General features: G+C 47.1%; 1 protein-coding gene across 6 annotated transcripts in view; it reads left to right on the top strand.

Moving 5' to 3' along the window:
• The window catches only part of Tango2 (transport and golgi organization 2 homolog), a 38,908-nt gene extending 25,456 nt beyond the window's left edge, over positions 1-13,452 (top strand). For all 6 annotated transcript variants that reach the window (XM_013362519.4, XM_005334548.5, XM_040291082.2 and 3 more), the window contains 6 exons: positions 1,118-1,237; positions 1,906-2,020; positions 4,319-4,389; positions 10,218-10,371; positions 11,567-11,671; positions 12,343-13,452. In XM_013362519.4, coding sequence (XP_013217973.1) covers positions 1,118-1,237; positions 1,906-2,020; positions 4,319-4,389; positions 10,218-10,371; positions 11,567-11,671; positions 12,343-12,463 — 686 coding nt within the window. In that variant the 3' untranslated portion in view covers positions 12,464-13,452. The remainder of the gene's footprint in view (positions 1-1,117; positions 1,238-1,905; positions 2,021-4,318; positions 4,390-10,217; positions 10,372-11,566; positions 11,672-12,342) is intronic.
• Positions 13,453-14,506: the final 1,054 nt, after the last annotated feature.

The raw sequence follows: 14,506 nt of genomic DNA, 5'->3' as shown, positions 1-14,506 counted from the left end.
ATGGTATATTTAAAATTTCTTTTTCTAATTATTTTTTAATTATAGGTGGATACAATATCTTTATTTTTATGTGGTGCTGAGGATCGAACCCAGTGCCTCACACATGCTAGTCTAGCGCTCTACCTCTAAGCCACAACCCCAGCCCTCTAATTCTTTTTTTTAATAATTTGTATATATATGTATCTATGTATGTATGTATGTATATATTTATTTATTTATTTATTTATTTATTTATTGGTGGTGCTGAGGATCGAGCCCAGCTACTCACAGGTGCTAGGCGAGTGCTCTATTGCTGAGCCACAACCCCAACCCTCTTTTTCTAATTCTTGCTCATGTTTACTTACTGGCTCTAGTAGATTGTTTTGGGTATTGCTTTTAGATTTTCTTAGTATATAATCTTGTCATCTACAAATAAAGACAGTTTTGCTTCTTCCTTTCCATGTTTACATTTTATTTCTTTTTCTGTTATAATTGATCTTTGTTATAAAAATGACATTTTAGTGACTTAGGAAAATGATCCTCTAGTCTAGCAAGGCTCCCCCTCCTGTGACTCTTTTTGTTTTTTGTAGCAGGTGCTGGAGGTCTAACCCAGGGCCTCCTGCATGCTAGGCAAGCATTTTACCACTGAGCCCACTCGCTCACCCCAATGCCTGTTTTTAAGGGCCTAGTAGACCTTGTGGTATGGTGTGGTAGCCCATGTAGGACTGACCACTGACTGGGCCTGTGCCAGTTTCCAGTAGATGAGGCAGCCTGGCCTGGTTTCTGCATGGAAGTGACTTCCAAAACTGGTTCAAGCATGAGGTGTGTTCTGTAGAAGTCACAAAGGGACTACCTGATTTCAGGGCCCTCTGTTGGTGTCATGATGGGTGTAGTTGGTGCCCATGTTAATCTGTATCATCTGCACCTCTTGTATCCTCAGGGGCTGCCTCACCTTGCAGAGTTAGAGCCCATTCAATAGGCTAGGCTGTTAGACCAAGCTGTGCATTGCTGTGTGTCCTCATGGAGCAAAGGAGTTTGTTTCCTAGGAGACAGGGACCAGGAGGGAGACCAGAATGGGTTGATGCCCTTCATGGTGAGTATTGCTGGTGGTAACACTGTTGCCTGCTACCTGCTACAGGGCTTGACATGGAAGAAGGCAAAGAAGGAGGCACATGGTTGGGCATCAGCACACAGGGGAAGCTGGGGGCACTCACTAACTACCTGCAGCCACAACAGGATCCAGAGGCCCGTGGCAGAGGTAAGTTGGATAGGGTAGAATGGGACCTAGGCAGGGCAGAGCCAAGGCATAGCAGGTAAGGTGGGTGGGCTAGGGACTATCAAGACAGTTGGGAGTCATGTTATAAGGGCTTATTCTGATATACCTCACCCACCTTGATCTGCTTCTGGGCCATGTGGCAGAGACAGGAGAGGAGTCACCATGGGAGTCACCTGAGACTTGTTTATCTCAGTGAGTGAGCTCCAAGCATATTACTTCCCAAAGTGTCACGCTAAGGGGCTGGGGATATAGCTCATGCCAGAGCACTTTGCTAGCATGTGTGAGGCCCTGGATTTAATCTCTAACACTGGTTAAAAACAAAACACCAAAATGTCACTCTTAATCACTGTGTCAGCCTCTTGAATGTTGCAGAGCATATGTCTGCCCCAAGAGCACACATAAATATGTTCCCAGTGAAATTTTCTCCTTTTATGCTGAATTTCTCTATGGAGGCATAATGGGGAAAACTTTTTTTAACTGAAAAAAGTCAGATTTCTTGGTGTCAATCTCAGTGGCAGTACAGTCAATGAGGTGTGGCTCTAGTGGGACCCTTTTCCTTCCTGCATCCTCCTGAAGGGGCCTCACTCCTGTATTCCCAGGAAGAAGGGTTTACCCTGTTTTCCTCAGCCATGTGTATCCCCTGCCTATAGGTGAACTTGTGGCCCACTTTCTGACCACTGATATGGACAGCTTGTCCTACCTGAAGAAGGTCTCCACAGAGGGCCACCTATACAATGGCTTCAACCTCATAGCAGCTGATTTGAGGTGGGTCTACCAGTAGGGGGACAGCCATGCTACCCAGCACTGCCTTGAGGGCCAGGTCTACAGATCATTGGAAAGCAGGGTTCAACTCCACCAGTCAGCTTGGCAGCCTTTCCTAAGATGTTGTTTCCGGTTGGCTTGGCAGGCATCCTGAGGACCTACCTGTTTCAGACCCATCAACTTGGGAACTAAGAACATAGCCTAGGGCTTCCTGTGACAGTGTGAGGCTTCTTGCTTCCTGACTCCAGAGAACTGAGGTGGGAACCTGGCAGTGTAGGACTGTGAAGGGCAGCCTGTTTGGAGAAGCCTGGCTAGGTTCCTCCTCACTTCCCATAAGCAGGTTTCACAGTGCAGCCTATGACAGCCCTAATCAAATACTATGCTCCCAGATGACTCTCATATTAGAGACGTAGCCATAGGAACTGGAGAGGTTTTGTATGTTTTGCCTTTTAGTGAAGGGAGCATCCTTCCTATGCTTCCCTGTCCTCTCCTGGGTCTTCTTCCTCCCTTCTCTGAAGCCAAAGAAGCCAGTGAATGCTATTAGCCTAGGGGCTTCCTCCAGTACAGATAGTGAGGGAAGCCATTAGTATCCTTTGGATAGCCCATGTTCAGGTGCCCATCCTGAGCTGCCTCCTTCTGTGAGGGGGAGTCAATGGACCTCTGGGCTCTTAAGACCTAGGCTTCTATTCCTTTGAGCATCCATTTCATGTGGCATTCTTTGCCTCATCTCTGTACCACATGGCTAGACAGACTCAGTGTGGAGGTTGAGCAAGCTGTAATAACCCATAGGAGGAAGGCCCAGGATAGAGGCTGATTATGAATTTGCTGCCAAGAATTCTCCTTTCTGCTGACTTTAGTTCCTGAAGACTAAGTCCATGTGCTGTCTATGCTCTCCATACTTGGTTACCACTGTCAGTAGTTTCATGCTTATCTGACCCAGCCCTAAGAAACCAGACTAGCAACTATGATGCTAGTGGGACTGGGTGTTCAGCAGCTGTGTTGAGTGTCCAGGGAACAAGGGAGTTATCCTCTGAATGGATGTATGGTCAAATGTGAGATGGTGGCTCCTGCAGTTGTGGAAAGTGAGGGCCTATATCTTTGGGAGCCTGATAAGCTGTCCTGGTTCCTGGTTCAGGGGCCTGCTATCCCAACACCACCCAAGAAGTTTGACAGTGGCCAGAAGAGCATCCTGTGGTCAGATGGAAGATGGTGCCAGGAAAGCAGCCCTGTTGGTGGGTGCTAATGAGGAAACCAAGACCTGTTCTAGGTCAGGCCCTCCTTTTGCCTGGCCTCTGGTGACACTGGCATTAGTTCCAGTATTTATTTCTATAGGCCCATAGGCAAAAAATTTAAAAGAACTTTTGCCAGAAAATAAAATCTCTGAAGTCATTAGCCAAACATTTTGAGGAAATTGCCAAGGATTGTAGTGAGGAAGAATGTAAAAGAAATGTGAGCACAGGCTAGGGGTTCTAGATGCCTGTGTGGACTGGAGGGTGGTTGGAGAGTGAGGGAGGAAGGGAAGGTCTCTAGTACTCAACATCTGCCCCTTACTCTGCATTTGTCTGTATTGAAGACAAGGGTCTCCTTGTTCAGCTTTTTGTCTTGGGAAGATGTCTCACAGGTTATAAAGAATCCCTATTTATTTATTTGAGACAGGGTCTAGGTTAGTTGCCTAGGTGGGCCTTAAACTTGCAATCCTCCTGTCTAAACCTTTCAAGTAGCTGGGATCACAGGGGAGTCCCTCTTTAGTTTGCAAAAAAGGTATTCCAAGTTCCAGCAGAAAGACTTACTGCAGTATTGAGGAACTGGGATATCTTTAGCTGTGGAGCAGTTTAAACTATTTTTAAAATCTGTAGTCGGTATACAAAAATATGTTTTCGTATGGCACTTTGTTGAGAAGTCTATGTTGCCCTGAGACCAACTGCCTAGGAACAGATTGGCATCAATTGTGGAGGTGGGGGCCTTGGCCCCCTGGAGTGTTCGGGTGTTTGTTGGGGTGGGGCCCAACTCTGATATTATCACCACATGCCTATGCTATGTGGCATTCAGCCATGCTTTGATGTGCCTCCTAGGCTGGTGGTCCCCAAGGTGAGCCAGGAATGTACCTGTGATGTTAGAAGGAGCCAGGGTCTCCATGATTCTGGCTTCCAGTATCCTAGCCTGGCTAAAGTGGACCATTGTTTTTGTGTTGGCTCCCACTGGGGCTCTGGGAATAGGGCCATGAGATCAAACTGCGCAATGTGGGGGCAGGATACCCTGTGGCTCCCATCTTACCTTCTTCTCCCCTCCCTCTATCTACAGTACAACAAAAGGAGACTTGGTTTGCTACTATGGAAACCGGGGGAGGCCTGAGCCCATTGTCCTGACACCAGGTGAGTCTGTTCTGGGAGTCTGACGGAGAAGGGGGCTGCTCCTAATGAAGAGGATAACCTATACTTTTCAGAGACCAGGACCCTGTTGCAGCACTTTCCTGGGACTTTTTTGGCCACTTGATGCCTAATGATCTGCCACAAGAGAGCCTTATACCCTCCCTACTGCCTTTCATGGGCTTTTCCTATAGACTAAGACTGCACTTGCTCTGGACTTCCCATCTTAGCCCCAAAGCCCAGCTGGTGACCCCCAACCCCACTTTATAGCCCCATCACCAGCCCCACCTCGTAGCCTCATCTTGCCTTAGATCCTTTTTTTTTTTTTTTTTTTTTAAAGAGAGAGTGAGAGAGGAGGGAGAGAGTGATAGAGAGAGAATTTTTAATATTTATTTTTTAGTTCTCGGCAGACACAACATCTTTGTTGGTATGTGGTGCTGAGGATCGAACCCGGGCCGCACACATGCCAGGCGAGCGCGCTACCGCTTGAGCCACATCCCCAGCCCCTTGCCTTAGATCCTTTAGGCTCCACCCAGGCTCTTCCCCTTGACCTCTTCCCCATGCACAAGCACCACATGCTAACTTGTCACAAATGCATACCTCTTGTATCTGGCCACATGCTGGCTCATGTTCTCAGAGACTTGTCTCTCTCATCACCTGTCTGCCTCCCCCTGTACCCCAGAGTGCTGGACCATCCCCTCCCTCCAGCTACACCTTTTCCCAGGCTGTGCCTTCTGCTGCTCTTCCCTTCTATTCCCTTCTTCTTTAGGTGTTATGATTTCCTGAAAGCCTCCTCTGTCAGCACCCGTCCCCACAATCTGAGCAGAGAGTATTACATTGCCTTCCCCAGTATAAACCACTTTTGGGAGGAGGTCTGAGTCTTCAGGACAGAGCAGGAACCCCTGGGAAATAGCACAAATGGGGTCTAGCACAGTATACCAGGTAAACAAAATTCCTGGGACCAAAACCCTGCCTTCAGGCCTGCTTCCTCCCTCCCCAGCTTGCTGCTTGAGGCCTGTTCTCACTGGTGACATCTTAGGAGTATAGAACTCAGACACCCACTCTGGTCCCTATATCTGAGCTGTTGGCTCATATCAGATGACCCAGCCAACGGGAAGAGTGTCAACATCCTTGGTATCACCCTCATCCCTGCCTCTTTGAGGCAGTTTTCTTTTGTAGTATAGTTTTTATGTCCTCAGGACACAGGGATTTTCTCTGCAGTTGGCACCAGTCACCAAGTGAGGTCGCAGGACACAGGTCCTTCCTTCCCACTGGGGGTTAATGGTGCACATTTATGCTGGCACCTATTCCTCATGCTGGCCCAGTTACCACAAGGTGCTCTGGAGCTATAGCAGGACCCCAGCTCCCACCTTAGAGCCATAGGGATCCAAAGCAGGGCTGGCCAAGCTCCCAAGAGTTGGGTGATATATAACCAACAGCAAGGAACAGGGGGACATTATGCTCAGAGATCCTGGGTTTGGGAAGAATCATTCTGGCTTCCCTTGGGACAGTTCTTACCATTCTTCTTGCCTCAGTGTCTCCCCATAAGTTCAGACTTCTTGGGGTTTGGGTATGTGGTGAGGTGGGTTTGTACCCTGGAGTCTCTCCTTTCACATATTGTTGGGGCTGCCCTGAGCCAGTGACTGTGCAGGAGAGAATTGGAAACTAAAATATCAAAGGACAGAGATAGGTCCACTCCTCATTTTAAACATTGGCCCAGAGGCCTTTGGGAAGCAGATAGAAGCTTTCTGTTCTCAGTGCTTGAGACCCCCTTTCTAGAGACACTTATTTTCTGCTAAGTCATTTTTGGTAGAAATTCTTTCATGTATCTTTTTTTTTTTTTTTTTTTTTTGGTGGTGCTAGGGATTGAACTCAGGGCCTTGTGCATGCTAGACAAGCACTCTACCACCTGAGCTATATCCCCAGCCCCCCACCTCCTGTTTTTATCCCTGTATCTGCCCCCACCTGATCTATGTTCCTTCTTTTACTTTTTTAGGAATTGAACCCAATACCTCATGCCTGCTAAGTACACATTCTTACTTTATTTTATTTTTATGTGGTGCCGAGGATCAAACACAGTGCCCCACATGTGCTAGTCAATTGCTCTAAGTACACAAAAGCTCCTAAGTACACAAAAGTACACAATCTTACCACTGAACTATACTTAGTACATCCTAGCAACGACTTTTTTTTTTTTTTAATAGACAAAGTACAGATTTGATGAAGGTGGAAGTAGCACTCTGTAAGGTACAGTGGAGTGGGCTGAGCAAGAGAGAGGCTCAAGGCCCAGTTACCATTTTTTTAATATAACAGTTTTATTGAGATATGGCTCACATGCTGTATAGTTCACCCATTTAAAGTATATTATATTCAATGGGTTTTAGTAAATGCACCAAATTACTCAACTGTCACTACGTCTAATTCCAGAATCTTTTCATCATATCCCAAAGAAAGTCTCACATTCATTAGCATATACTCCCCCTTCCCCCTTGCTTCCCAGCCCCTGGCAACCTTTTATTTTTCTCTTTGGTACTAGAGATTGAATCCAGGGGAGACTGTACCACAGAACTACAACCCCAGCCCTTTTTAGTTTTTATTTTGAGACAGAGTCTCATTAAGTTTGCCCTGATTGGCCTCAAACTTGAGATCACCTTGCCTCAGCCTTCTGAGTCACTGGGATTACAGGTGTGGGCTACCATGTCTGTACCTTGGCAACTTTTTTTTTTGGTGCTGGGTATTGAAATCAGGGGCGTCAACCACTGAAATACATCCCCCCTATTTTGTATTTTATTTAGAAATAGGGTCTCACTGAGTTGCATAGCACCTCGCTGTTGCTGAGGCTGGCTTTGAACTCACAATCTTCCTGTCTCAGCCTCCCTAGCTGCTGGGATTATAGGCGTGTGCCACTGTGCCCAGCTCCTGGCAACTTTTAATCTGCTGTCTCTATGGACTTGCTCATTATGAACATTTCATACAGATGGAATCATGTACTGTGTGGTCTTGGGAACTGACTTCTGAATTCTTTCGCTTAGCTTAATGTTTTCAATATTCATCTTGTAGCCTGAATCAGCTTGTTGATTCTTTTTTTAAAAAATATTTATTTTTAGTTGTAGTTGGACACAATACCTTTATTTATTTATTTGTTTGTATGTGGTGTTGAGGATTGAACCTAGGGCCTTGCATGTGTTAGGCGAGCACTCTACTGCTGAGCCACAAGCCCATCCCTTTTTTAAGGCTGAGTAATACTCTATGGTTATATATTTTGTTTCTCTATTCAGCCATTAATGAATACTTTCGGCTATTATGAATAATGCTGCCATGAACATTTATTAAGTTTTTGTGTGGACATGTTTTCACCTCGCTTGTGGTGAAACAGTACAGACACACATAAAAACACCTAGGAGTGGAATGGCTGGATCATATGGTAACTTTGTTAGCCTTTTGAGGAGCTTCCAAATTATTTTCCAAAGCATCTGCACCATTTTACATTTTTTTGTTGTTAATATGTTTTAGTTGTAGATAGACACAATACCTTTATTTTATTTATTTTTATGTGGTGCTGAGGATTGAACCCAGGGCCTCGCTCTTGCTAGGTGAGCGCTCTACTGCTGAGCTACAACCCCAGCCTCCCATTTTACATTTCTAACAGCAGTGTACAAGGGTCTCAGTTTCTCTGAATCCTCACCAATCCTTGTTATTTATTTATTTTTGCAGTGGGGGAGGAGTGGGTACTGGGATTGAATCCAGGCCTTGTGCTTGCTAAGCACATGTACCAATGAGCTACATTCCCCAGTCTTCTGTCTTTGGGTGTGTGCATATGATGCTGGGAATTGAACCCATGGCTTCAACACATCAGGCAAGTGTTCTACTGCTATGTTACATTCCAACTCTATCTTCTATCTTTTAGATTGTAGCTATCTTAATGGGTATGAAGGGGCATCTTCTTGTGGTTTTTATTACATTTGTCTGGTGGCTATGGATGTTGAACATATTTTCATGTACTTGTTAGCCACTTTTTCTGCCAAGAAATGTTTATTCAGGTCTTTGCTCATTTTAAAATTTGGTTCTCTGCCCAGTGTGGTAGTGCATGCCTATAATCCCAATAACTCAGGAGGTTGAGGCAGGAGGATCCCAAGTTCAAAGCCCAGCAACTTAGTGAGGCCCTAATCTAGTGAGACCCTGTCTCAAAATAAAAAAAAAGGGCTGAGGATGTGGCTTAATGGGAAAGTGCCCCTGGGTTCAATCCTCAGAATGAATGAATAGGTTTTCTTTTATATATATATATTAGTTGTAGATGGACACACAATATCTTTTATTTATTTTTACATGGTGCTAAGGATTGAGCCCAGTGCCTCACACATGCAAGGCAAGCACTTTATCACTTGAGCTACAGTCCCAGCCCTAGATTTTCTTTTTGAGTTGTAGGATTTCTTTATTCTACCAATGCAACAAGAGATCTGATTTGCAAAATTTCTTCCCCATTTCATGGATTTTCTTTTTTACTTTCTTGGTTTCTTTTGAAGCACAAAGTTCTAAGTTTGGATGAAGCCCACTATTTTTTTCTTCTGTTTATGTTTTTGCTGTCTTATTTAATAAGTCATTGCTTGATCTAAGGTTATGAAGCTTTCATCTCATGTTTTCTTCTAAGGGTTTATAGTTGTACCTCTTTCATTTATGTCTTTGGTCCAATTTGAGTTAGTTTTGTGTACAATGTCTGGTGGGATCAAACTCCAGTCTTTGCCTGTGGCTTCCTAATTTCCTAGCACCAATATTAAATTGTCTTCCCAGTTCCTGAAGGAAAAAACCACAATGACATCAGGGACTGGCAACTTGACTATGGGGGCTCCAGCAGAGTCCAGGGCAATCTTCCTGGACTTGACTGGAACTGGAGCTGCTTCAGACTCTGCTTCTTTGGTGCCTCAACCAGGATGCAGAGCTGTGTGCTACGTGGCCCCCTGGACCTCTGGAGAAGCAGCTCTGAGGGGTTTCTCCCTTCAAATGTGTGTCTTTAACTTTTATGACATGAGAAACCCTTTCTCTTTTGGTCACACCTTCTGTCCACTTTAGAACTTCCTTGTTCTGAGAAACTGCAGCTCAGAGTCCTTGCAATGAGTCCACACCTGCTCCCTTAGCAGGAACCCAGTCAGTATACAGAGGTGGGCTCTGTATAATGGATATGTATACTGTCTGTGTGTCCACTGGCTAGGACTTCCTATCTCCTCATGAGTCAGGACCTATCATGGTGGGTACCCTCCTGCCCTTGGGTTGGTGGTTGTTCCACCCTTGATTTTTGCAGATAACCCTCATACCATACCTTAGAAATGGATGCCTATTAGAGTTCAAGTTTTTTATTTCATATTAGTCCGTCCATCTTGTCCCCTAGATATCTGTACTTTGTGGAATCTAGAGGTTGCAACTTGCCTCTGCCCTGCCTTGGGTTCTGTACCCCTTACCATAGATATGGATCAGGTATGAGCCCAGAGAGTGCCAAAGTGATGCAGTCTGGTTCAATTTTGCTATCATCTGCTATACCTCTGCCATTTTGTTTTTTTGGGGGATACCAGGGATGTTTAACCACTGAGCCACATTTCTAGCTCTTTTATTTTGAGATAAGTTCTTGCTAAGTTGCTTAGGGCCTCACTAAATTGCTGAGGCTGGCTTTGAACTGGGGGTCTTCCTGACTCAGCCTCTTGAGCTGCTGGGATTACAGGCATGTGCCACCACACTTGGTTATCCCTAACGTCTTGTGTTGGGTGGACCAGTAGGTGTCAGAAGTTTACCTTGAAATCACATAGCTGGACCTCTGCATGGCTAAGCTGGTCTCTTCCTTGCAGGGACCTATGGACTGAGCAATGCACTGCTGGAGACACCCTGGAGGAAGCTGTGCTTTGGCAAGAAGCTCTTCCTAGAGGTTGTGGAGCAGAGCCATGTGCTCCCCAAGGATGCTCTTGTTACCCAGCTCCTGGATGTGCTCAACAATGAGGAGGCGTAAGTGGGCAGATTCTTCTGGAGTGACCAGAAGAGGCAAAGAAGAAGGCAGGCTCTGCTACTCTAAAGGCCTATGAAAGTAACCAGGGCTGGCTTCTAACTGCAGGAAACCTGAAAAATATGCTGTCCTTGGCCCCTCTGCTACTCCCCCACTGTTCTCCTTGATTTCTGGTAGGGGCCTTTGATGATGAGAGATGGGGAAGTCAGGGTCATGTGGGCTGGGAGGCTCAGTGCTCATAGAGATCTGATGTAGGCTGGCCTGAGGCCAGAGCAGCTAGAGGTTCTCTTCTATGTGAGAGGGGATATAGATAGAGCTTCCCACATGCTGTCTTTCTAGTGACTTTGGGGTTGAACACTGGGCACAGACATGCCTGTGCCTGGGGGCAGGGGAGCTCCCCCACCATATTCCTTGCCCATAGGCCTCTGCACAGGGCACCCTCAGATACTGGACACCTAGGGCTTAGCTGTCCCAGCAGGGATCCTGGTGCTCATCAACCTGGATTTTGTTCTGCGTGTAGTCCCATATGTCCCTCCCACTGCCACACATACCATTTCCTGCCTAGACAACCCAGCATTCACTTGTGTACCCTGTTGGTCTCACTTCCCCCAGTGGACCTTCAGAGGACACCTCATAGTCTGTCTCCCGTTCTTTTCTCCCTGCCCTCCCACAACTGCCTCAAGGCCTCTGAACCATAACATTACCCTTTAGCCTCAGCATCACCACTCCCTTGGGGGAGCTGTGCTGGCCCAGCCCTCTGCTCAGCTCTAAGACCACATAGTCATTAGTCAGTGTGTCATCCTGGACAGAGCCATGATAGGCCCTGGCTGCTCTTATTGATTGCTGTAGCTCTAGTGCCCCTTGTGGTGGCTGGCAAGTCTCAATGCTTGAGTGGACTCCTGTCATGAAAAGCTGCTTGTAAAGGCTCTTCTGGGGCAGTAAGAGAATATATATGCTATCTGGCTGCCTGGGTTTCAGTGATGGAGTCATAAATAGATGAGTAGACAAAAGATGTGACGCATTGAGCATGAAAGGGAATAAACCAACACTTGTGGTTCTCCCCAGTTGCTTTCTAAGCCCAGGGAGCTCATTAGGAACCTGAAAGCTGTTAGCACTTTAGGTTAGTCCAGCTGGCCATACAGGACCATGGACAGGCAGCAGAGGGAATGATGACCTTTTCCCCCTCTGTCCTTCCAGACAGCTGCCAGACCCAGCCATTGAAGACCAGGGCCAAGAGTATGTGCAGCCCATACTGAGCAAGTATGCAGCTGTATGTGTGCGCTGCCCCAACTATGGAACCAGGTATGGAGGGGCTGGGGATGCCAAGTGCATCACCTTCCTACCCTAGTCTCCCACTTCCCAGGCTGGAGGAAGGATAAAGAAACTGAGCTTCCTTATGTTCCATAGCTAGCTAGGACCAGGCTATTTCCCTAACTGAGTAAATTCAAAGCCTTTGCCCTGTATAGACTGGGCTACAGGGGCAAGCAGACTCCACAGTTAAGGGCCATGCATAACATAAATGAGCATCAATTCCCAGGGGCTCTGTAGATCAGGGCTTGAGGTCCCCCAGTCTTCAGCCGTCTTCTAGATGGGGCCATTGGGCTGCCCCCTTGGGGTCAGGCCCCCTTAGGGCCACCCTGTGAAAGTTTTGGGCAGGCAGGTGGGGCTCTTCCTGCAGAGGGAAGGCAGGGAAGGCTGGGGGTGTTTCAGACTAGAGGTGACAGGACTCACCCAGTCTGGGCATGCAGGCTTGGTCAAGAGGCCCAGATGCCTCTGACAAGCTTCTCTGTATCCTCAAGACTGGGATTGCTACTCATTTGTGACCTACCACAAAGCTGGAACCAAGTGCCCAGCACAGACCCCACACCTGGTGAATTTGCCTCTTCCTGCCTCCTGCCTCAGGTCTGGCACCAGCTGTGCCTTTGACAGGTAGGACTGGAGCCTAGGGATACAGGGTGAACACTGTTTTTCAGAACCAACACCATCATCCTTGTGGACGCAGATGGTCACGTGACCTTCACCGAGCGCAGCATGCTGAACAAGGACCCCTCCTGCTGGGAGACCAACACCTACGAGTTCATGTTACAGAGCTAATCTCCCACTGCTGGATATGGCCAGCAGGCTCTTGGGAGGCCCTACCTTGAAGGCCAGTGTGGACAGGAAACTTCCATGACCATACTACACTGCTCGTGACTTGGCCAACATTCTCAGAGATGTCTAATTTGTTTGTTACCTATTCTTGTGTTGTATCCAGCTTAGGGTCTGCCTTTATGCCAATGGGGAGTGAGAGATTCTGATGCCAGGTCTAGGACAGAACCAGGTGTACCATATGTGTGTGACTATACTTGGGTCTACCTTGTCCACATGTAAAGGCACACATACATGTGTAGGGCACATGCTCACACACATACACACCCCCATGTGCAGAGGCACACACATGCACACAAAATTGCACGTGTATACATATTTGAACACATACTCAAGAGTATACACACACATATGCATGCCAAGCAGGCAGAAGAGAACCTTTTACCTTACACTTGTAGCCAATGGCTCTTTGCTCTGGTCAAATGTCAAGAGTAGGCTTTTATTTAAATGGTGCCTTAAATGGTGTTTAAGTGGTGCATAGGGCACCACTGTGCTTTACTTCCCAACAACCATACCTGTTCCTGAGAGGATATGGGCCATATTTGGAATCATATACAAGGAGGACCAGAGAAAAACTCACTTTTACAATAGAAGCTCAGCCTCATTAGAGATCCAGTGGTTCTGCATATGCCAGAGAGTCCTGTATGCATTGGACAGTCTTGAATGAGAGATGTGGCCCCACATATGCTGGGTGGTCTTTTGTGCACCAAGGGTCCTGCATGGTCAGGTCCATGGTGCCGGATGGTTGTATGTATGCCAGGGGCTTTCAGGCCACTACTTACCCAGGTGGGTGTTATGGGTTCTGGGAAGGCCCATCTCAGCAAGGGAACTTAGCTAGCCTTTGCTGTCTCCCTTCTTGGTACATCAAACTTTACAGGAACCTGAACTTGAATGTGAGCTGTTGATAATAAAGCTTTGAAGTTGTGGTGAGTAAATGGGTTTCAAGATCCTTCCTTTGTGTGATGGTGGTGACAGGAACTCCTGTGGTGGCACCAATACCCATATGAGGCTCTTTCTGCCTCCTTTTGTCACAACCTCCTCAACACTGTAATGGAGGCCTCTGGGTCAGGCTATCTGTCTATGGGTAGAAGCCAGGGTGCAAGAGACCCACTCATATATATGGGACCCAGGTGCTGATTACTGGATGAGTCACCTAACACCAGGGATTCATTAGGAGGAGCCCTTGGAGGGAGAGGCATGGAAATGGTGGAGTTGAGGGCCAGAGGACAAATAGAGTCAGCCTCAGCCATGGCACTGGGGAGCTAAAGTTTCAAGCATTGGCCTTGCATAAGTCCCACATATCCATTGCTTAGCTCCATGCTTCCTTTTGCCTTTGGAGTTGACCCGACTTGGCCTTCTCAGAGCAATGAGTTTAGAGTGGATGTGGACCTGCACTGCGTATCCCAGCCTGGATTGCTAGTCCATCAGGGAATGAGTAGGGGCCCAGCTTCCCTCTTCCTGTCTCCTCCATGCCCCTGGGTCTGAGGCCCTCCAGGGCTCACTTTAAACTCAGAAGAATAGTGGTTAAGCCAGGCCAGGCTTAAAGGGGGCTTCCAGTGGTGACAAAATACATGTCTAGGCCAAAGGTCTCAAGACCCATGTGTCTGGCAGTCAAGGCTCCCAACCAGCCCCACTGCCAACATTCTTCATGTGCCTCAGTGGGTTTTCCTCTGTCTTGTTCCCATGTTCTATGCCAGCACTTCCCCCCAGCCAGGTACTCTGCTCTCATGCAGAGCCTCCCTATCTAGAAACTCCCTGTTCATCTCTGTCCTAGAGACTGGGTCTGCCCAGGGAAAGCTTTTTAAACACTTGTCATGAACCCCTCTGCCCCCGGCCTACCCAATAGTCTAGACCTTCTGAGGAAACGGCAGCCCAAGATGTAGATTCTATTGTTATGGGTTGAGTTCTGCCCCCAACAGTCACTTTGGATTAGGGCCCAGCCTAAATTTACCTTGATTATATATGGAAAGACGTTATCTCCCAATAGTC

This window comes from Ictidomys tridecemlineatus, chromosome 2, assembly GCF_052094955.1.
Source record: "Ictidomys tridecemlineatus isolate mIctTri1 chromosome 2, mIctTri1.hap1, whole genome shotgun sequence".
NCBI classification, from domain to species: Eukaryota; Metazoa; Chordata; class Mammalia; order Rodentia; family Sciuridae; genus Ictidomys; species Ictidomys tridecemlineatus.
Note: the sequence above shows the minus strand (reverse complement) of the source record. Positions and strands in the feature narration are given on the sequence as shown.